Genomic DNA, 22,267 nt, shown 5'->3' with positions numbered 1-22,267 from the left:
AAAATTTTATGGAAATTTTGAAAATATTTTTACAAATGTGTTATATGTAACACAGAGATGGAATATTGAAATTTTGAACTAACAACAAAAATAGTACTTTTAAGGTTTTAAAGTACTAAACTAATTTTCGTCTAGACCATAGACTAGACTACCGACTAGACTATAGGATGGACTATAGGCATGGTGCGTTTTCAAACTTATAAATTTGTGATAAGTAGTCCGCATAGTACTCAATAGATCGGTCTGTAGTCTAATCTATAGTGTAGTTTATAGTCTAGTCTTCAATTTAATAATTTTGTTAAATGTTCCTATGCAAATGGAATTGAAACATTTAAGTTTTTGCGAAGTTATGTTTAGAAATTTTAATTTAATTGAAATTTGTTATAAAAATTTAAAAAAAAATAATTTTTTCCAGAAATTCCTATAAGAATGGAATTGAAACATTATAAATTTTGAAAAGTTTATAAAAATTATAATTAGAAATTAAAATTGATCTCAATTCAATAATAAAATATATAAAAAATTCATTTTTTACCAAACGTTCCTATCAAAATGAAATTGAAACATAATAAATTTTGTGAAATTTGATTGAAATTATGATTAGAAATAAGAATTGAATACAATTTTATAACAAAATCTTCTTAGATGTTATTTTCACCAAACGTTCCTATGAAAATGGAACTGAAACATTATAAAGTTATAGAACTTTATAGAAAATTGTCATAAGAATATAAAATTTATCTCAATTTTGTAATAATTTTGAGACAAAATTAATATTTTTCTAAACGTTCCTATGCAAATGGAATTGAAACATTTTAAATTTTGGAAATTTTATTGAAATTATATTTAGAAATTAAGAAAGATTAAAATTTGGTCATAAGATTGGGAAAAATTTAGTAATTTTTTAACGTTCCTATGAAAATGGAATTGAAACAGTGTAATTTTTACCATATTCCACTAAAAATTGTTCAGGATTTTTGTTATTAACTTTAATTCCTATGAAAATGGAATTGAAACAAAGTAATTGTTACCTTATTTCACTAAAAATCGCCAAGGAATCTTGTTATATTTTCAATTTGTACTAAATTGAGAAAAATTAAATAAAAATACTGAAGTTCCTACACAAAATGGAAATGAAACAAAAAAATTTCCTCTAACAATTCGATTATTCCTATGATAATGGAATTGAAACATTATACATTTTGGAAATTTAATTGAAATTATGATAAGAAATAGGAATTAAATTTTTTTATACATTTTTGACAAATGTTATGTTTTTCAAAACATTCTTATGAGAATGGAATTGAAACATTTTAAATTTTGAAAATTTTATAAAAGTTTTATTTAGAAATTATTATTACATAGAATTATGTAATAAAATTGAGAATAAAATTACTTTTTTCTAAACGTTCCTATGAGAATGGAATTGAAACATTGTAAATTTTCCACAATTCATTAAAATTACGATTAGAAATTTAACATCAACAGAATTTTGTAATAAAATTTAGCAAAATTTAGTGTTTTTCTTAACGTTCCTATGAAAATGGAATTGAAACAAAATAATTTTAACCTATTTTCACCAAAAATCATCAAGAAATATTGCTATTGGTTTCATTTTGTAATTATATGGTGAAAATTTTAATAAAAATTTCAACGTTCCTATAAAAAATGGAAATGAAACACAATGTTTTCCATTAAACACCCTTTATTTACCTCAAAAGTGTTCCCAATTTACTAGTATTTGAATTAAAACATCAATTTTTTTGGTTTTTTATTCGGTTTTTTTTTATAATTTATTACTTATACACTTAATTAACATGAAACATTTGATTAAAATTTTCTTAAATGTTATTTATATGTTTATCAATTTGCTATAGTAATTATGTTTTTTGTTTTACTAAACTTTGTTTACTCTTATGTGGTACATAATTTAAACATTTTAGAGAAAGTATAATTAATAGTTAAATGAGTTTTTTTGTTTTATAAATAACTGCTTTGTTTAATAAGTTAATACAAGTTTTGTAATAATTTATATAAATATTTTATATATAATTTTTTATAGTTTATATAAAATCTATTTGAAATTGAGATTTAGTTTATTTAAAGCAACTTACTAAAAGTATCAGCAACTTAAAAGGAAAAACTATAGTTTAGTTAAAATGTTTTAATTGTTTTGTTATTTTTTATATAAAAATTTTTTTATAAAAAGCTTAAAAAAAGTAATTTCTTTAAAAAAAGGCCATGCAAAAAACTTTATAATTTCTTATTTTTTAATTGTTATATAATTTGTTTTAAAAGCTTGTTTATTTAAACAATTGACCTTTACAAAAAATATGTTCTTTTAAAATTCAATTTACAACCATTTACAAATGGAATTTTTATGTTTATTTTTTAACAATTTATTGTTTTTTTTTTTTATAGATTTTTGTGAGTGTAGCTTTTGGTCTTTTGTGTGTTTTAAGGGTTATTGGCAATTTTAAACTTATTTAGCTTGGGTTTTGTTAATTAAACATTTTAAAATAAATCACATTTCTTAAAATTATAAAATAAAAACTTAATTCAGACTTTTTTCTATTAAAGTCCCTGAATTGAGCTGATGTTCGTCTGGCATTTGTGTTAAATCATAGGCGCCATTATCCTGATTTGCCGCATTAGCCTCATATCATCGACTTTGGCAAGAACTGGCCGCTGAATTTGAAGAGAAACCGGATTGTAAACTGGTCATGGAGCCACGATAATTGGCTGAACTTAATACTTCATAGAAATAGTTGAGTTGGGCTGCACCCTCAGAGCTGCAGCTGGGACTGAACCAGTGTAAAACATAATTGTCTTTGTGATTCATAACATGGGAGCCCTGGTGGAAACAAACATTGTAAACCAAATCTTTCTATCCAAAATATAATTCCTTACCTGTACACTTTCTTTATTGTGACATATTAAACTGGGTTCTTCTTTGAAATAGTTGACACCCTCTTGATAATCTCCCGAATCAAAGAAGGAAACCGCTAAATCTATAAAAAAATACAACAAAACCATCAATCCAGTCCTTTTCCCTTTATTCCTTTGCCTTCTTCTACTTACCATTCTTCTCGGGCAAATCTTTGGTCACTCGATATAATGTGAAATGTAAATCACTGCGCAATACATCAAAATCCCAAGTTAAAACACTCTTGGGATCGCTATTCTTTATTACGACCTCATGTGTATAGCCGGTTTTCAATTCCACCGTTTTATAAAGATTTTGATGTAAATGTTGTTTTGCGCCTAAAGCACTATTGCTACCTTTTGCACTATTGGCTTCCGCATCATTATGATCATCCTCCTCCTCCAGAGAGCCCATTTTATATAAAGTTTTAGGCACCAAACTGCCTTCATGGATAAGGGTCTAAATGGATAAGAAAAACAGAAATGTTAATGATTTTATTTAACTTATTAAAAGTTTAAATTAGAGCTTTGCCTAAGTGAAGCTTTAGCTAAAGACGAGCTTTTACAGCTAGACATTATTCAGACAATCTAATGAAACGATACAAATGTAGACAAACAAATACAAAGTTCATTTCGCAAGTTTAAATAGTCCAGCTTTAGTTCAGTTTCATTTGTTCTGTTCTAGTTCTGTTTTAGTTCTGTTTAGTTCTGTTTTAGTTCTGTTCTAGTTCTGTTCTAGTTCTGTTCTAGTTCTGTTCTAGTTCTGTTCTAGTTCTGTTCTAGTTCTGTTTTAGTTCTGTTTAGTTCTGTTCTAGTTCTGTTCTAGTTCTGTTTTAGTTCTGTTTTAGTTCTGTTCTAGTTCTGTTCTGTTCTAGTTCTGTTCTAGTTCTGTTCTAGTTCTGTTCTAGTTCTGTTCTAGTTGTGTTCTAGTTCTGTTCTAGTTCTGTTCTAGTTCTGTTCTAGTTCTGTTCTAGTTCTGTTCTAGTTCTGTTCTAGTTCTGTTCTAGTTCTGTTCTAGTTCTGTTCTAGTTCTGTTCTAGTTCTGTTCTGTTCTAGTTCTGTTCTAGTTCTGTTCTAGTTCTGTTCTAGTTCTGCTCTAGTTCTGTTCTAGTTCTGTTCTAGTTATGTTCTAGTTCTGTTCTAGTTCTGTTTTAGTTCTGTTCTAGTTCTGTTCTAGTTCTGTTCTAGTTCTGTTCTAATTCTTTTCTAGTTCTGTTTTAGTTCTGTTTTAGTTCTGTTCTAGTTATGTTCTAGTTCTGTTCTAGTTCTATTCTAGTTCTGTTCTAGTTCTGTTCTAGTTCTGTTCTAGTTCTGTTCTAGTTCTGTTCTAATTCTTTTCTAGTTCTGTTTTAGTTCTGTTTTAGTTCTGTTCTAGTTCTGTTCTAGTTCTGTTCTAGTTCTGTTTTAGTTCTGTTTTAGTTCTGTTCTAGTTCTGTTCTAGTTCTGTTTTAGTTCTGTTTTAGTTCTGTTCTAGTTCTGTTCTAGTTCTATTCTAGTTCTGTTCTAGTTCTGTTCTAGTTCTGTTCTAGTTCTGTTCTAGTTCTGTTCTAGTTCTGTTCTAGTTCTGTTCTAGTTCTGTTCTAGTTCTGTTCTAGTTCTGTTCTAGTTCTGTTCTAGTTCTGTTCTAGTTCTGTTCTAGTTCTGTTCTAGTTCTGTTCTAGTTCTTCTAGTTCTGTTCTAGTTCTGTTCTAGTTCTGTTCTAGTTCTGTATTCGAGTTCTGTGCTAGTTCTGTTCTAGTTCTGTTCTAGTTCTTTCTAGTCTGTTTCTAGTTCTGTTCTAGTTCTGTTCTAGTTCTGTTCTGTTCTAGTTCTGTTCTAGTTCTGTTCTAGTTCTGCTCTAGTTCTGTTCTAGTTTCTGTTCTAGTTATGTTCTAGTTCTGTTCTAGTTCTGTTCTAGTTCTGTTTATTTCTGTTCTAGTTCTGTTTCTAGTTCTGTTCTAGTTTCTGTTCTAATTTTTTCTAGTTCTGTTTAGTTCTGGTTTAGTTCTGTTCTAGTTCTGTTCTAGTTCTATTCTAGTTCTGTTTCTAGTGTCTGTTCTAGTTCTGTTCTAGTTCTGTTCTAGTTCTGTTCTAGTTCTGTTCTAGTTCTGTTCTAGTTCTGTTCTAGTTCTGTTCGTAGTTCTGTTCGAGTTCTGTTCTAGTTCTGTTCTAGTTCTGTTCTAGTTCTGTCTAGTCTGTTCTAGTTCTGTGCTAGTTCTGTGCTAATTCTGTTCTAGTTCTGTTCTAGTTCTGTTCTAGTTCTGTTCTAGTTTTGTTCTAGTTCTGTTCTAGTTCTGTTCTAGTTCTGTTCTAGTTCTGTACTAGTTATGTTCTAGTTCTGTTCTAGTTCTGTTCTAGTTCTGTTCTAGTTCTGTTCTAGTTCTGTTCTAGTTCTGTTCTAGTTCTGTTCTGTTCTAGTTCTGTTCTAGTTCTGTTCTAGTTCTATTCTAGTTCTGTTCTAGTTCTGTTCTAGTTCTGTTCTAGTTCTGTTCTAGTTCTGTTCTAGTTCTGTTCTAGTTCTGTTCTAGTTCTGTTCTAGTTCTGTTCTAGTTCTGTTCTAGTTTCTGTTCTAGTTCTATTCTAGTTCTGTTTCTAGTTTTGTTCTAGTTCTGTTCTAGTTCCGTTCTAGTTCTGCTCTAGTTCTGTTCTAGTTCTTTTCTAGTTCTGTTCTAGTTCTATTCTAGTTTTGTTCTAGTTCTGTTCTAGTTCTAGTTCTGTTCTAGTTCTGTTCTAGTTCTGTTCTAGTTCTGTTCTAGTTCTGTTCTAGTTCTGTTCTACTTCTGTTCTAGTTCTGTTCTAGTTCTGTACTAGTTATGTTCTAGTTCTGTTCTAGTTCTGTTCTAGTTCTGTTCTAGTTCTGTTCTAGTTCTGTTCTAGTTCTGTTCTAGTTCTGTTCTAGTTCTGTTCTAGTTCTGTTCTAGTTCTGTTCTAGTTCTGTTCTAGTTCTGTTCTAGTTCTGTTCTAGTTCTGTTCTAGTTCTGTTCTAGTTCTGTTCTAGTTCTGTTCTAGTTCTGTTCTAGTTCTGTTCTAGTTCTGTTCTAGTTCTGTTCTAGTTCTGTTCTAGTTCTGTTCTAGTTCTGTTCTAGTTCTGTTCTAGTTCTGTTCTAGTTCTGTTCTAGTTCTGTTCTAGTTCTGTTCTAGTTCTGTTCTAGTTCTGTTCTAGTTCTGTTCTAGTTCTGTTCTAGTTCTGTTCTAGCTCTGTTCTAGTTCTGTTCTAGTTTCTGTTCTAGTTCTGTTCTAGTTCTGTTTAGTCCAGTAGTTCTGTTCTAGTTCTGTTCTAGTTCTGTTCTAGTTCTGTTCTAGTTCTGTTCTAGTTCTGTTCCTAGTTCTGTTCTAGTTCTGTTCTAGTTTCTGTTCTAGTTCTGTTCTAGTTCTGTTTCAGTTTCTAGTTCTGTTCTAGTTCTGTTTTAGTTCTGTTCTAGTTCTGTTCTAGTTCTGTTCTAGTTCTGTTCTAGTTCTGTTTTAGTTTCTGTTTTAGTTCTGTTCTAGTTCTGTCCTAGTTCTGTTTTAGTTCTGTTCTAGTTCTGTTCTAGTTCTGTTCTAGCTCTGTTCTAGTTCTTTTCTAGTTCGTTCTAGTTCTGTTCTAGTTCCTGTTTCTAGTTCTGTTCTAAGTTCTGTTCTAGTTCTGTTCTAGTTCTGTTCTAGTTCTGTTCTAGTTCTGTTCTAGTTCTGTTCTAGTTCTGTTCTAGTTCTGTTCTAGTTCTGTTCTAGTTCTGTTCTAGTTCTGTTCTAGTTCTGTTCTAGTTTGTTCTAGTTCTGTTCTAGTTCTAGTTCTGTTCTAGTTTGTTCTAGTTCTGTTCTAGTTCTAGTTCTGTTCTAGTTCTGTTCTAGTTCTGTACTAGTTATGTTCTAGTTCTGTTCTAGTTCTGTTCTAGTTCTGTTTCTAGTTCTGTTCTAGTTCTGTTTTAGTTCTGTTTTAGTTCTGTTCTAGTTCTGTCCTAGTTCTGTTTCTAGTTCTGTTCTAGTTCTGTTCTAGTTCTGTTCTAGTTCTGTTCTAGTTCTTTCTAGTTCAGTTCTAGTTCTGTTCTAGTTCTGTTCTAGTTCTGTTCTAGTTCTGTTCTAGTTCTGTTCTAGTTCTGTTCTAGTTCTGTTCTAGTTCTGTTCTAGTTCTGTTCTAGTTCTGTTCTAGTTCTGTTCTAGTTCTGTTCTAGTTCTGTTCTAGTTCTGTTCTAGTTCTGTTCTAGTTCTGTTCTAGTTCTGTTCTAGTTCTGTTCTAGTTCTGTTCTAGTTCTGTTCTAGTTCTGTTCTAGTTCTGTTCTAGTTCTGCTCTAGTTCTGTTCTAGTTCTGTTCTAGTTCTGTTCTAGTTCTGTTCTATGTTCTTCTAGTTCTGTTCTAGTTCTGTTCTAGTTCTGTTCTAGTTCTGTTCTAGTTCTGTTCTAGTTCTGTTCTAGTTCTGTTCTAGTTCTGTTCTAGTTCTGTTCTAGTTCTGTTCTAGTTCTGTTCTAGGTCTGTTCTAGTTCTGTTCTAGTTCTGTTCTAGTTCTGTTCTAGTTCTGTTCTAGTTCTGTTCTAGTTCTGTTCTAGTTCTGTTCTGTTCTAGTTCTGTTCTGTTCTAGTTCTGTTCTAGTTCTGTTCTAGTTCTGTTCTAGTTCTGTTCTAGTTCTGTTCTAGTTCTGTTCTAGTTCTGTTCTAGTTCTGTTCTAGTTCTGTTCTAGTTCTGTTCTAGTTCTGTTCTAGTTCTGTTCTAGTTCTGTTCTAGTTCTGTTCTAGTTCTGTTCTAGTTCTGTTCTAGTTCTGTTCTAGTTCTGCTCTAGTTCTGTTCTAGTTCGTTCTAGTTCTGTTCTAGTTCTGTTCTAGTTCTGTTCTAGTTCTGTTGTAGTTCTGTTCTAGTTCTGTTCTAGTTCTGTTCTAGTTCTGTTCTAGTTCTGTTCTAGTTCTGTTCTAGTTCTGTTCTAGTTCTGTTCTAGTTCTGTTCTAGTTCTGTTCTAGTTCTGTTCTAGTTGTTCTAGTTCTGTTCTAGTTCTGTTTAGTTCTGTTCTAGTTCTGTTCTAGTTCTGTTCTAGTTCTGTTCTAGCTCTGTTCTAGTTCTGTTCTAGTTCTGTTCTAGTTCTGTTCTAGTTCTGTTCCAGTTCTGTTCTAGTTCTGTTCGTTCTGTTCTAGTTCTGTTCTAGTTCTGTTCTAGTTCTGTTCTAGTTCTGTTCTAGTTCTGTTCTAGTTCTAGTTCTGTTCTAGTTCTGTTCTAGTTCTGTTCAGTTCTAGTTCTGTTCTAGTTCTGTTTTAGTTTCTGTTCTAGTTCTGTTCTAGTTCTGTTCTAGTTCTGTTCTAGTTCTGTTCTAGTTCTGTTCTAGTTCTGTTTTAGTTCTGTTTTAGTTCTGTTCTAGTTCTGTCCTAGTTCTGTTTTAGTTCTGTTCTAGTTCTGTTCTAGTTCTGTTCTAGTTCTGTTCTAGTTCTGTTCTAGTTCTTTTCTAGTTCAGTTCTAGTTCTGTTCTAGTTCTGTTCTAGTTCTGTTCTAGTTCTGTTCTAGTTCTGTTCTAGTTCTGTTCTAGTTCTGTTCTAGTTCTGTTTTAGTTCTGTTCTAGTTCTGTTCTAGTTCTGTTCTAGTTCTGTTCTAGTTCTGTTCTAGTTCTGTTCTAGTTCTGTTCTAGTTTTGTTCTAGTTCTGTTCTAGTTCTAGTTCTGTTCTAGTTTTGTTCTAGTTCTGTTCTAGTTCTAGTTCTGTTCTAGTTCTGTACTAGTTATGTTCTAGTTCTGTTCTAGTTCTGTTCTAGTTCTGTTCTAGTTCTGTTTTAGTTCTGTTTTAGTTCTGTTCTAGTTTCTGTCCTAGTTCTGTTTTAGTTCTGTTCTAGTTCTGTTCTAGTTCTGTTCTAGTTCTGTTCTAGTTCTTTTCTAGTTCAGTTCTAGTTCTGTTCTAGTTCTGTTCTAGTTCTGTTCTAGTTCTGTTCTAGTTCTGTTCTAGTTCTGTTCTAGTTCTGTTCTAGTTCTGTTCTAGTTCTGTTCTAGTTCTGTTCTAGTTCTGTTCTAGTTCTGTTCTAGTTCTGTTCTAGTTTTGTTCTAGTTCTGTTCTAGTTCTAGTTCTGTTCTAGTTTTGTTCTAGTTCTGTTCTAGTTTCTGTTCTAGTTCTGTACTAGTTATGTTCTAGTTCTGTTCTAGTTCTGTTCTAGTTCTGTTCTAGTTCTGTTTTAGTTCTGTTTTAGTTCTGTTCTAGTTCTGTCCTAGTTCTGTTTTAGTTCTGTTCTAGTTCTGTTCTAGTTCTAGTTCTGTTCTAGTTCTGTTCTAGTTCTGTACTAGTTATGTTCTAGTTCTGTTCTAGTTCTGTTCTAGTTCTGTTCTAGTTCTGTTTTAGTTCTGTTTTAGTTCTGTTCTAGTTCTGTCCTAGTTCTGTTCTAGTTCTGTTCTAGTTCTGTTCTAGTTCTGTTCTAGTTCTGTTCTAGTTCTTTTCTAGTTCAGTTCTAGTTCTGTTCTAGTTCTGTTCTAGTTCTGTTCTAGTTCTGTTCTAGTTCTGTTCTAGTTCTGTTCTAGTTCTGTTCTAGTTCTGTTTTAGTTCTGTTCTAGTTCTGTTCTAGTTCTGTTCTAGTTCTGTTCTAGTTCTGTTCTAGTTTTGTTCTAGTTCTGTTCTAGTTCTAGTTCTGTTCTAGTTTTGTTCTAGTTCTGTTCTAGTTCTAGTTCTGTTCTAGTTCTGTTCTAGTTCTGTACTAGTTATGTTCTAGTTCTGTTCTAGTTCTGTTCTAGTTCTGTTCTAGTTCTGTTTAGTTCTGTTTTAGTTCTGTTCTAGTTCTGTTCTAGTTCTGTCCTAGTTCTGTTTAGTTCTGTTCTAGTTCTGTTCTAGTTCTGTTCTAGTTCTGTTCTAGTTCTGTTTTAGTTCTGTTCTAGTTCTGTCCTAGTTCTGTTTTAGTTCTGTTCTAGTTCTGTTCTAGTTCTGTTCCTAGTTCTGTTCTAGTTCTTTTCTAGTTCAGTTCTAGTTCTGTTCTAGTTCTGTTCTAGTTCTGTTCTAGTTCTGTTCTAGTTCTGTTCTAGTTCTGTTCTAGTTCTGTTCTAGTTCTGTTCTAGTTCTGTTCTAGTTCTGTTCTAGTTCTGTTCTAGTTCTGTTCTAGTTCCTGTTCTAGTTCTGTTCTAGTTCTGTTCTAGTTCTGTTCTAGTTCTGCTCTAGTTCTGTTTCTAGTTCTGTTCTAGTTCTGTTCTAGTTCTGTTCCAGTTCTGTTCAGTTCTGTTCTAGTTCTGTTTCTAGTTCTGTTCTAGTTCTGTTCTAGTTCTGTTCTAGTTCTTTCGTTCTAGTTCTGTTCTAGTTCTGTTCTAGTTCTGTTCTAGTTCTTTTCTAGTTTCTGTTCTAGTTCTTTCTAGTTCTGTTCTAGTTCTGTTCTAGTTCTATTCTAGTTCTGTTCTAGTTCTGTTCTAGTTCTGTTCTAGTTCTGTTGTAGTTCTGTTCTAGTTCTGTTCTAGTTCTGTTCTAGTTCTGTTCTAGTTCTGTTCTAGTTCTGTTCTAGTTCTGTTCTAGTTCTGTTCTAGTTCTGTTTTGTTCTGTTCTATTCTAGTTCTAGTTATATCGTGAGCAAAAGCAATAGTGGAAATTTGGACTAAAACAACAAAAGCTCTTTATTGTTTTTCTAAAAGTTTCGATACAACTTTTACAATTTTTATGTGAGTGGACCTTTAAAAGGTTTTGTTTGAAACACCACACATTTTCGAATTGAAATTCGATTCGAGAAAAAAGACAATATTGAGACAAATTGCGACATAAACCTGATGTGAAATGATCTTTCTAAATAGACATAAAGAAAAATAAAACTTAATGTTTAGTTCTAGTATTATTCTAATTTACCGATTTCACAAATTATACATAACTTTACAAAATCAACATTTAACAAACAAAAAACAATTAAAATCATTTCTAATAGCCTTCTTACACAATCGCATTTAGCTAAATAGCAATATATAAAATATTTAGGATTTATCTGATCCACATACAACAATGGAAACAGAGTTGTCTTTTATTTCAAGTTTAATTTCGGATACCAAATAAAGTGGGAATAAAGAAAATTAGTTTTAATTAAAAGAAATTATTTACATAATTTTAAGAAGAATTACAAAAAAAAAATATTTACAATTTTAAGAGGAGTTTATTAATAAAACTTACCTTGCAAGAGCCACCCAAGAACTCGGGTATGATGTCTTTATCTATATATTGTTCTAGACCATCGGGCATGTGTAAACAATCGGGACCGCCATAGAAAAGAAATTTCGAGCGGGTATTTTCGTCTGTTTAGGAAAACGGAAATAGTTTAAATTTTTCTTTACAAAAGAGTCAAGTTTAGAGTTAAAACAAACCTATAAAAGCGGATACTATAGTCCAGGCTATGGGGAAAACTCTAGGGGCTCTGACCACCAACACACGACCCATAGTTTCGGGATAATTACGTTCAACATTTTCGATTATATTAAGTAAAGCTTTAACACCAGGACGCCATAAATGTCTCATAGAAAGACCTTCCAAATCCACTAATAACACCAGTCCAAAATGGGTTTACCCAAATTTTCAGCCGATTCATTGATTTTCTCTATGCCCTCCTCGCAAATGTGTAGGGCCTTAAGAAAAAATTTGGAAATAAAGGAAATGATTTAACATGACACTCAATCAGATGTTTAACTCACCAATTTTAATAAACCTTCCGAGCCTATTGCCTTTAACAAACCCTTAACATCCATGTGACCCAAACGCAAAATATAAATAGGTCTGCCGTCCTTATCATAATGATGCCAACCACCTGGAAAATGTTCCGTTACCACTGAGGGCGTTTTATAATCCTTTAACAGAGAATCTATATTATTTTCCTGTCGCCATTTCAAAGAATCCCTCAACATATTAAAAGCTTGATTAACATGCCAATCACGGGCTCTCAGGAATCTCAAAATTGTCTGATAATTTGGCATTTTTTCTAAATCTTCGATTTCATCTAGCAATTTTCTCAGTTCCAATAGTTTAGATTCCTGCATGGGTGTCAATTGACCCAAATGTTTAGCAATAAAATCGCCATCTAATAATATATCATGTGAAGAATTATTTTTATCCATTTGCTCTTTTTCCTCCTCTTCACGCGATTTGGGCGATAAAGGAGCATCGGGTGGCGGCTGCCATCTTTCTACTTCAGTAACACCCTCCTCCTTTAGTTGTTCTATGAAAAACTCTATAATCTCTTTACCTTTGAGGGTTGTTTGGGTATATTGTTTCATGCCCATTTTCTCCATGGAATGTTCAAAACCGAAAAAATTCTTTATATCTAAAGTGGCAGTTTGATCAAAACACGTCCAATCCGGATTATCCGGATGGGCATAGTAACGACATCTTTCAAAAATCTCAATGCGTGAAGAAAAACTTTCATTTGTAGCCTCGATACTTAACGTACGATTGGCCAAATCCAGATAATTATGTTGTATAAAATAGACCACATCCACGCCTATTAATTTCTTGAAAATATAGGGAGCATCTACGGCTAGTTTGCAACGTCTGCTGGTATTACGTTTAGCGCCATTTTCTAAAATTTCATCTTTTGTTATTTCACAATCGAGAACTATGGGCATTTGAGGGCAGGTGGGAAAACGTTTTTCATAGGCCTGTAAAAAAGGGGGAAAATAGGTCATTAAGTAAAATTTTCTTGAAAATTTTGAAGTAAAATATTAAGAGATCTTCATATATAAAGTAACAGCTGGATTTCTATAGCCTAGACTGTAGGCTTGTCAATAGTCTGTAGTGTATATTATAGTTTTGTCCATAGTCTGGATTATAGTCTATAGTCTTGACTATAGCTTGGACTATACTCTGGACTATAGCTTGGACTATAGTCTGGACCATAGTCAGGACTATGGTCTAGCCTCTAAAGACTATATAAAGTAAAAGCTCGGTTTCTAAAGCCTAGTCTGTAGGCTTGTCAATAGTTTGTAGTGTGGATTATAGTCTAGTCCATAGCCTGACTTATAGTCTGGACTATAATCTGTTCTATATTCTGGACTATAGTCTATTCTATAGTCTGGAGTATAGTCTAGTCTGGACTGCAGTATAGTCTTGTCTGGACTGTAGTCTAGTCCTTAGTCTGGACTGTAGTCTGGTCTACAGTCTGGACTACAGTCTAATCTTTAGTCTGGATTATAGTCTAGTCCATAGTCTAGTTTATATTCTGGACTATAGTCTAGTCTATATTCTGGACTATAGTCTAGTCCTTAGTCTGGACTGTTGTCTAGTCTATAGTCTGGACTACAGTCCAACTATAATCCAGACTAAAGGTCTGGATTATAGTCTAGTCCATAGTCTGGTTAATATTCTGGACTATAGTCTAGTCTATAATCTGGACTATAGTCTAGTCTATAATCTGGACTATAGTCTAGTCTATAGCTTTTTCTTTAAACTGTTCAGACAATAGTACAGACTATAATCTGCGGTCTGAACTTAAAATTACGATTTTTTTATATGTTACGGCCCACTGTTTGTATATTAGAATGACTGTGTAAATTGTATGAAATTGAATTTTTCATTATTCAATATTTTTAGAATGACTTGCTTAATTCTAAAATAGAATCATGTATTTGTTTATATTGAAAATAAAATAACATTGAAAAGAATTGTTTAAAATTCCAAAAGGGTAGTGAAAAAGTATGTATAATATTTAGTTATCTGCACGCAAATAGAAGATTTGAATATGAAAAGCTTTAAGAATTTTTTTGAAATATCGGTCGTAAAACGATCTAGTTTACGGACGTATACTCTATCTGTCGAAAATTTTTATGGAGATTTTTTGAAATCACCTCCTATGTTTCCACCCTATTACCATTTGTATTATTTACTCAGTTCAGCCCCATTTTTAAGTGTAATTTTATTTATTCGATATACTTTCCATTATTGTTTTCCACTTAAAGTAATGTGATAAGTCTTATTTAATGCCATTGAAGAAAAAGCTCCTACAGGGTTAGGTGAAGGACATTTTCATAATTTATTTTTCACTTTTTCAAAATAAATTCAACAGCAAAGACGGCGACTAACCACAGCTACTTGTTCTTGAGAAAATGTCATAAAACATAGAAAAAATATATATAATAAAAAATAGGAATTTTAAAAGAAGATTTATTTCAAAGTTTCAGAAGAAATGGAATGAAGTTGGGTAACCCGTAGGGCTAGTTGGTAGTCTGTTAGTGTTGTGGTTGTGGGATAGATAGATAGATAGATGATAGATAGATAGATAGATAGATAGATAGATAGATAGATAGATCAGATAGATAGATAGACTAGATCGATAGATAGATAGATAGATAGATAGATAGATAGATAGATAGATAGATAGATAGATAGATCGATAGATAGCTAGCTAGATAGCTCGCTCGATAGCTAGCTCGCTAGCTATCGCTAGCTGCTAGTAGATCAGATCGCTCGCTCGTCGTCGCTCGCTCGCTCGCTCGCTCGCTCTCTCGCTGCTCGCTCGCTCGCTCGCTCTCGCTCGCTCGCTCGCTCGCTCGCTCGCTCGCTCGCTCTCTCGCTCGCTCGCTCGCTCGCCCTCGCTCGCTCGCTCGCTCGCTCGCTCGCTCGCTCGCTGCTCGCTCGCTCGCTCGCTCGCTCTCTCTCTCGCTCGCTCGCTCGCTCGCTCGCTCGCTCGCTCGCTCGCTCGCTCGCTCGCTCGCTCGCTCGCTCGCTCGCTCGCTCGCTCGCTCGCTCGCTCCTCGCTCGCTCGCTCGCTCGCTCGCTCGCTCGCTCGCTCCTCGCTCGCTCGCTCGCTCGCTCGCTCGCTCGCTCGCTCGCTCGCTCGCTCGCTCCTCGCTCGCTCGCCGCTCCTCGCTCGCTCGCTCGCTCGCTCGCTCGCTCGCTCGCTCGCTCGCTCGCTCGCTCGCTCGCTCGCTTCGCTCGCTCGCCTCTCGCTCGCTCGCTCGCTCGCTCGCTCAGCTCGCTCCTGCTCGCTCGCTCGCTCGCTCCTCGCTCGCTCGCTCGCTCGCTCGCTCGCTCGCTCGCTCGCTCTCTCGCTCGCTCTCGCTCGCTACCTCGCTCGCTCGCTCGCTCGCTCGCATCGCTCGCTCGCTCGCTCGCTCGCCCTCGCTCGCTCGCTCGCTCGCTCGCTCGCTCGCTCGCTCGCTCGCTCGCTCGCTCGCTCGCCTCGCTCGCTCGCTCGCTCGCTCGCTCGCTCGCTCGCTAGCTCGCTCGCTCAGCTCGCTCGCTACTCGCTCGCTCGCTCGCTCGCTCGCTCGCTCGCTCAGCTCGCTCGCTCGCTCGCTGCTCGCTCGCTCGCTAGCTCGCTCGCTCGCTCGCTCGCTCGCTCCGCTCGCTCGCTCCTCGCTCGCTCCTCGCTCGCTCGCTCGCTCGCTCGCTCGCTCGCTCGCTCGCTCCTCGCTCCTCGCTCGCTCGCTCGCTCGCTCCGCTCGCTCGCTCGCTCCGCTCCGCTCGCTCAGCTCGCTCGCTCGCTCGCTGCTCGCTCGCTCGCTCGCTCGCTCGCTCGCTGCTCTCGGCTCGCTCGCTCGCTCGCTCGCTCGCTCGCTCGCCTCGCTCGCTCGCTCGCTCGCTCGCTCGCTCGCTCGCTCGCTCGCTCGCTCGCTCGCTCGCTCGCTCGCTGCTCGCTCGCTCGCTCGCTCGCTCGCTCGCTCGCTCCTCGCTCGCTCGCTCGCTCGCTCGCTCGCTCGCTGCTCGCTCGCTCGCTCGCTCGCTCGCTCGCTCGCTCGCTCGCTCGCTCGCTCGCTCGCTCGCTCGCTCGCTCGCTCGCTCGCTCGCTCGCTCCGCTCGCTCGCTCGCTCGCTCGCTCGCTCGCTCGCTCTCGCTCGCTCGCTGCTCGCTCGCTCGCTCGCTCGCTCGCTCGCTCGCTCGCTCGCTCGCTCGCTCGCTCGCTCCTCGCTCGCTCGCTCGCTCGCTCTCGCTCGCTCGCTCGCTCGCTCGCTGCTCGCTCGCTCGCTCGCTCGCTCGCTCGCTCTCTGCTCGCTCGCTCGCTCGCTCGCTCTCTCGCTCGCTCGCTCGCTCGCTCGCTCTCTCGCTCGCTGCTCGTCCTCGCTCGCTCGCTCGCTCGCTCGCTCGCTCGCTCGCTCGCTCGCTCGCTGCTCGCTCGCTCGCTCGCTCGCTCGCTCGCTCGCTCGCTCGCTCGCTCGCTCGCTCGCTCGCTCGCTCGCTCGCTCGCTCGCTCGCTCCTCGCTCCCTCGCTCGCTCGCTCGCTCGCTCGCTCGCTCCTCGCTCGCTTGCTCGCTTGCTCGCTTGCTCGCTTGCTCGCTTGCTCGCTGCTCGCTGCTCGCTTGCTCTTGCTCGCTTTGCTCGCTTGCTCGCTTGCTATGCTATTGCTCTCTTTTCCCACCGCCTCGCTTCCCCTTCCTCTTCCTCCTCTGGGCCTGTTCCAGCTGTTTTCCTGGCTTGTTCTTGTCCACTCTGCCCTTTACCTACTCGCCCACTTTTTTTCTTTCCTCATTTACCCTACTTACCATTTTCAGCTGTAATCCAGTCTAAACTCTTCACATTTATTTTAAACCCATTTCTTACAACAGACCTAGTTTGAAGAAAAAAAAATCAATAACAAAACACTACAACACTAACTTATAAATAACAAATTTAACTTTTAATTATTTGAATATTTAATATTAAAATAAATACTAAATATGTTAACCTCCAAACTAAACCACTATAAAAGTACTTGAGGTTAACTCTTACCCTAACCCTCTGAGACCCCTTTAACTTAAGTATAAATAAACCATTAAAAATAGTATCCAAAACAAAAAAACCCTCATACCAAAAGTCAAGGCTGTTTTGATGCCTCACAATATCTTTATCATGAAGAACCACTAACAAGTAATGTAACCTGCAACATTTTCGTATAAACATTAAAAAAAAACTAAATAATTAATTAAAATCAAGTTATCTATACATACATATGTCTTTTGATATGGGGAACAAATGACCTGGAAAAGATTACAACCCTTACCACTATTACATATGTACTTATTTATAATAGTTAAATGGTTTTAACTATTATACCGAGATTTTTCCTACCGAGCGCGTCCCCGGGTGGCGGATAGGGGGTGGTGATGGACCATCTGTCCTCTCCCAGCTTTAATTTCACTTAAGCTGAGGGAGGGCAGATTGTCCACCACCTGGGAATATTATATTCCCCGCGGACCAAAAAACTGGAAAAAAAAAAAAAAAAAAAAAAATAAATATGGAAAATAAAAATAAAAAGATAAAAGTTACGGTGCAGGGCCTAAATAACCCAGTACCGGCGGCAAGTGTTGATCTACTCGCGAGTCACGTGTCGTCGTCATCCTGCAATCGTGAGCAGAATACTACTACGGAGGTGGGTACCTTGGCCTCCGTGGCGGACAATGCGTCAAGTGTACAGCATGCCGCTGGCAAAAATATAGGGGTGAAAGAGAAGGATGTACTCGGAGAGAGCTCTAAGCTACCTCAGCCTTTAAATATAGGTGAGGGTTCCGACTCTGAATCCTCAGATGATAATAATAATAATACCATTATAGCAAATCCCAAAAAGGATGAAGTAGAGCAAATGGTGAAAGAGGTGAGTGATAGCATAGCTAAACTACCTATTACTAAGAAAAGACTTTCTGGAGCACAGAGGAGGAAGTTGAAAAAGATGCTTCAGGAAATCATAGTTAGTCAATCCCACGACACTCCAAAGGAATCGGACTCTCTCACAAGATCTGAGGCAAAAAGGATCAGGTCACCCGAGGAGTTGACAACTGAGAATAAGCCTAAGAAGAAAAAGAGCTCCCCGTCTTCTAATACACAGTCGAAGCCAAGCCATACTTCACTCAAAGGAATCTCAAGTGAGAATCCTGCGAGTAAGGGTGACAACGCCAAGCCAGATATTCCGAAGACGAACACGTCGGCGAAATCAACCTCGAAGGTAAGGGAATCTCAAAAGAAGCCCCGAAAAACGAGGAAGGAGAAGCTAGACGGAGGAAAAGGTAAAGAGCCGCCATCTTACGCCAAAGTTGCCAGAAGTAGGCACCGGGACGATCTCTGCTATGCAGTTTACGATGCCGGTAATCCGACAGGCAAAATTCCAATAGACCAACAGAGTAAAATAGAAGACCTGGTCAACAATAAGATAGTGGACCATGCAATAGCTTCAAAGGGCAAACAACCAATAGAGAGCGAGAGCTGCGAGTTCAGCATGGGCGTGATGTTGATGAGGTTGGCATCTCACCAATGTGTTAGCACCCTAAAGAACTTGGTGGAAAGTATCCCTCCTCCCTGGGACGGCGCTAGGCTGGGACTGGCAAAGAAGAGCGAGCTTCCGGTGCTCCTAAAGTCCACTGTCTACATAAAAGGATGGGGCAGTAAACTGGCTAATGAACGTATACTGGAAATTCTTGGAGGTCAAAATACTGAGCTGGCCGTGGAAAAATGGGATGTCTTTTACAGGAAAGAAGAACCTGAGGGAACTTTATTTGTAATAGGTATCGACCAGAAATCCATGGCTAGTCTTGCCAAGAATAAAGGTAGGGCTTACTTCGCCTCTAAATCTGTCATATTCAAAATTGGGAAGGTGCCGATTGGAAGGGCTGTTACAACAAGCCTCGAAAAGGACACTAAAAAACCTAAGACCACAGTATCCACTACTGATAACGTTGAGGAGTCAAATCCTAAAATCGAGGAATTTACCATTAACTCGCCAGAAGAAAGTGTAGTTGCCCTTTCCAAAATTGGGAAGGCGCCGATTGAAAGGGCTGTCAAAACCGGCCCCGACAAGGACACTAAAACACCTAAGACAGTACCCAAAGCATCATTAGCAAGTACTAGCAATGTTGAGGAGTCAAATCCTAAAATCGAGGAGGAAATCACTCACCCGCCAGAAGACAGAACAGCAATGCTCTCCAGAATTGGGAATGTGTCTATTAAAAATACTGCTATTCCTATGCCTGATAAGGACACCGCAGTGCCATCAACAGTACTCACTGCATTAATAGCCACTTCAGGCTATCCGGAGGAGTCAAATCCAAAGAGCGAGGAGGTGACCACCAACTCGCTGGAAGACAGTTTAATGGATGACCATGATTGAGGTTATCCAAATAAACCTCCATCGGAGCGAGACAGCTACCAACGCTCTGATGGCTAAAATCAACACAGGTAAAATACATATAGCTTTAATCCAGGAACCTTGGACGATTCGCAACAAAGTTTCTGGATTAAATCACGTAAATTTCCAACTTTTCTACGCTGATACAGGATCTCGCCCGAGAACATGTATCTTATGTCACAAGAACTTATGTTTTCTCCTCTCAACAGGATTATCAACATCGGATGCAACGGTGCTGAAGCAAGGTCGAGGCAACATATACCTTGCATCTATTTACCTGCCTTTCGATTCTCCGACCCTACCACCAACGTCGGATCTGATGAAACTGGTTGAAGAGGCACAAAGGAAAAATAAGAAAATTGTAATAGGTTGTGATGCCAACTCGCATCATGTAGCTTGGGGTAGTACAAACACCAATCGCAGGGGACAAGCCCTCATGGATTTCTTTAATACTAAAGACTTGATAACATTGAACTTAGGTAATAAAGCTACCTTCGTCAATAGAATCAGAGAAGAAGTATTAGATATAACTATATGTTCAGAAGAGCTTATAAACGAAATTCAGGATTGGAGAGTTTCGGACGAGCACTCCTTTTCTGATCATCGGTACATAAGATTCAAAATACTAAGGCCACCACCAAAGCCGATAAAGTTTCGGAATAAGTCTAAAACTAATTGGACAATGTTCGGGGCCTTACTAAAGAACCGTTTAGGTCAGGACACTTTTCAATGTCGAAATAAAGAGGATATAGATGCCAAAGTGGAAACGTTCACAAGTGCCCTGGTTGAATCGTTCGAGGACAGCTGCCCTCTGCGAGAGCGGAGATCTGCCCAGGAAAAACCCTGGGTAACTGGGGAGATCCGGAACCTTGGGAAGACTCTTCGCAAACTATTTAACCGGGCACGGCGTAAAAAGACCGCAGTATACTGGGATGAGTATCGTAATAAACTTGGTGAATATAAGAAAATCGTTCGAAGAGCCAAACGAGACTCCTGGAAACTTTTCTGTGAACAGGTAGATAGCGTAAATGAGGTATCGAAGATAAAAAAATTCCTATCCAAAACTCATGTCCAACCGGAATCTATGATCGATGACACGGGCAGGAGGCTTGAGGATATGGAGGAGACAATGAAACTCCTAATGGATTCTCATTTCCCACCCGGTATATCGAATAACATAGATGAACCGATATTGGAGGAAGGGGAGGGTAACACGGAAATAGTTATTACAACTGACATGGTTAAAGGGGCAATCAAGAGCTTTGCTCCCTATAAAGCTGCAGGGCCGGATGGAATTTTCCCGGCACTTTTGCAGATGGAGGCGGGACTGGTTTCCGTACATCTGTCACAGATATTCACTGCATGCTTAAAATTGGCATATACCCCAGTTAAATGGCAGGATGCAAGGGTAATATTTATACCCAAACCAGGGAAACCTAGCTATGCGACACCTAAGTCCTATCGACCGATAAGTCTTACGTCCTTCCTACTTAAAACCTTGGAACGGATAGTCGATAGCATGGTTAAAAGCAGCATACCATACAATGACCTTAAATATAAGCAGCATGCTTATGTAAAGGGACGATCGGTGGAGACCGCTTTAAATGAAGTTGTCCACTACATAAGTGAATCTTTCGATAGCAAACTGTATACACTGGCAGTATGCATTGACATCGAAGGCGCTTTCAATAACGTGCACACTGATACCCTTATCCAATCCCTAGACCAGTTTTATGTTGACCGGGTGCTCCGTAACTGGATCAACTACATGCTAAGGAACAGATGGATAAGCTGCGAGATGTACGATATAACTATCAGGAAAAAGGTATTTCGCGGTATACCACAGGGTGGCATTTTGTCACCTTTACTCTGGGTCACCACGATTAATAGCCTCCTAAGGACCCTAACCGAGAAAGGACTTAGACCTGTCTGCTATGCAGACGATGTCGTAATACTTTTAAAGGGAAAGGATCCAAATTACTTGTGTAGAAGAGCTGAGGAGGCTCTGAATACGGCCTTGAGCTGGGCTCAACCGAGAGGCCTCAATGTTAACCCGGCGAAGACGGAAATCTGTCTTTTCACAAGAAAGACAAAAATTTCTACATATACTGAACCTTGCTTCTTGGGCAAGAAGATACCGGTGACAGACAAAGTTAAGTACTTAGGTGTAATACTTGACCGGAAATTAAAATGGAGACACCACATAGAGGATAGGATCAACAAGGCACATCGGTGCTGGGCGATATGTAGGAGAACCATAGGCATGAAATGGGGTCTTAGTCCTACTATGACAAATTGGCTTTATAAAAGTGTAATTAGACCAATTCTAGCTTATGCTTCAATAATCTGGTGGACTGCTTTGGACAAAAAGTGTAATATCAAACTACTACAGGGAGTTCAGCGTACATGCTGCTTGGGTATAAGTGGTGCCATGTGTACTACTTCAACCAAGGCTCTGGAAACGTTGCTAGATATTCCACCCATTGAAACATATATAAGATATGAGGCGGCGCTTACAGCCGAACGGCTCTTTACTTTAGGCGAACTGGCCAAAAACGGTTATAGGACACGTCATCAATGTATACTGGACACATTGGAAGGTTATACACATTCATCGGACGTGCCTGATCGCATACCAGACACTGAATATGTCGGAAACTTTGAAACGCTAATCCCAGATAGAATGTCTTGGTCAAGCGGAACATTAGAGCAAATGCCAGTAGGAATCCGTTGCTACACGGATGGCTCTAAATTAGGGGACAAAGTGGGTCTGGGGTTCTATATTGAAGACCCAGAAACAGAAATATACCACCGTTTACCTAATCATAACACAAGCTTCCAGGCAGAAGTACGAGCAATAACGGAATGTGTAAATTGGATTAGAATAAATATGGCGCCCACAGGGCTTAATATATTTACCGACAGCCAGAAGGCAATTTGTGCGATATCAGGTGATAGAATTAAATCTAAGACCGTATTGGATTGTAAGAAAGCTTTAACTGAATACTCTCCCAGAGGTAAGGTTCACATCATATGGGTACCAGGCCACTCGGGAGTAGCCGGCAACGAAAGGGCGAATGTAATAGCTTTAAAGGGAAGGGAGCTCGATGTAGTTAACCTGACAAACGCAAAACCATTCGACGCAACAAAAGCTGAATTAAAAATATGGATGAGAGAATCCCATAAGGCCTCTTGGAATAATGAAACGGTGGGTAGAACCACAAAGATTCTATGGGGTGACCCTGATGAGAGCAAGACGAGAAATCTTCTCAAAATGAGCAAGTCTGAGGTTAGTATGATGGTACGTATTCTCAGTGGACACACAGGATTACGAGCACATCTATACAAAATTGGACGTGCGAATTCAGACGAATGTAGAGCATGTGG

General features: G+C 38.5%; 1 protein-coding gene across 1 annotated transcript in view; it reads right to left on the bottom strand.

The window, feature by feature from the left end:
• Positions 1-1,758: 1,758 nt before the first annotated feature.
• LOC119607624 (protein real-time) overlaps positions 1,759-22,267 on the bottom strand; it is a 41,037-nt gene continuing 20,528 nt past the window's right edge. Inside the window, 7 exon segments of the mRNA XM_037961621.1 lie at positions 1,759-2,854; positions 2,911-3,011; positions 3,082-3,385; positions 10,975-11,096; positions 11,166-11,342; positions 11,345-11,423; positions 11,490-12,449. Coding sequence (XP_037817549.1) covers positions 2,663-2,854; positions 2,911-3,011; positions 3,082-3,385; positions 10,975-11,096; positions 11,166-11,342; positions 11,345-11,423; positions 11,490-12,449 — 1,935 coding nt within the window. The 3' untranslated portion in view covers positions 1,759-2,662.

This window comes from Lucilia sericata, unplaced genomic scaffold, assembly GCF_015586225.1.
Source record: "Lucilia sericata isolate MDLA Ls3-8-SP2 unplaced genomic scaffold, ASM1558622v1 Contig000720F_arrow, whole genome shotgun sequence".
Lineage (NCBI taxonomy): Eukaryota > Metazoa > Arthropoda > Insecta > Diptera > Calliphoridae > Lucilia > Lucilia sericata.
This window is presented reverse-complemented; position numbering and strand designations above follow the sequence as displayed.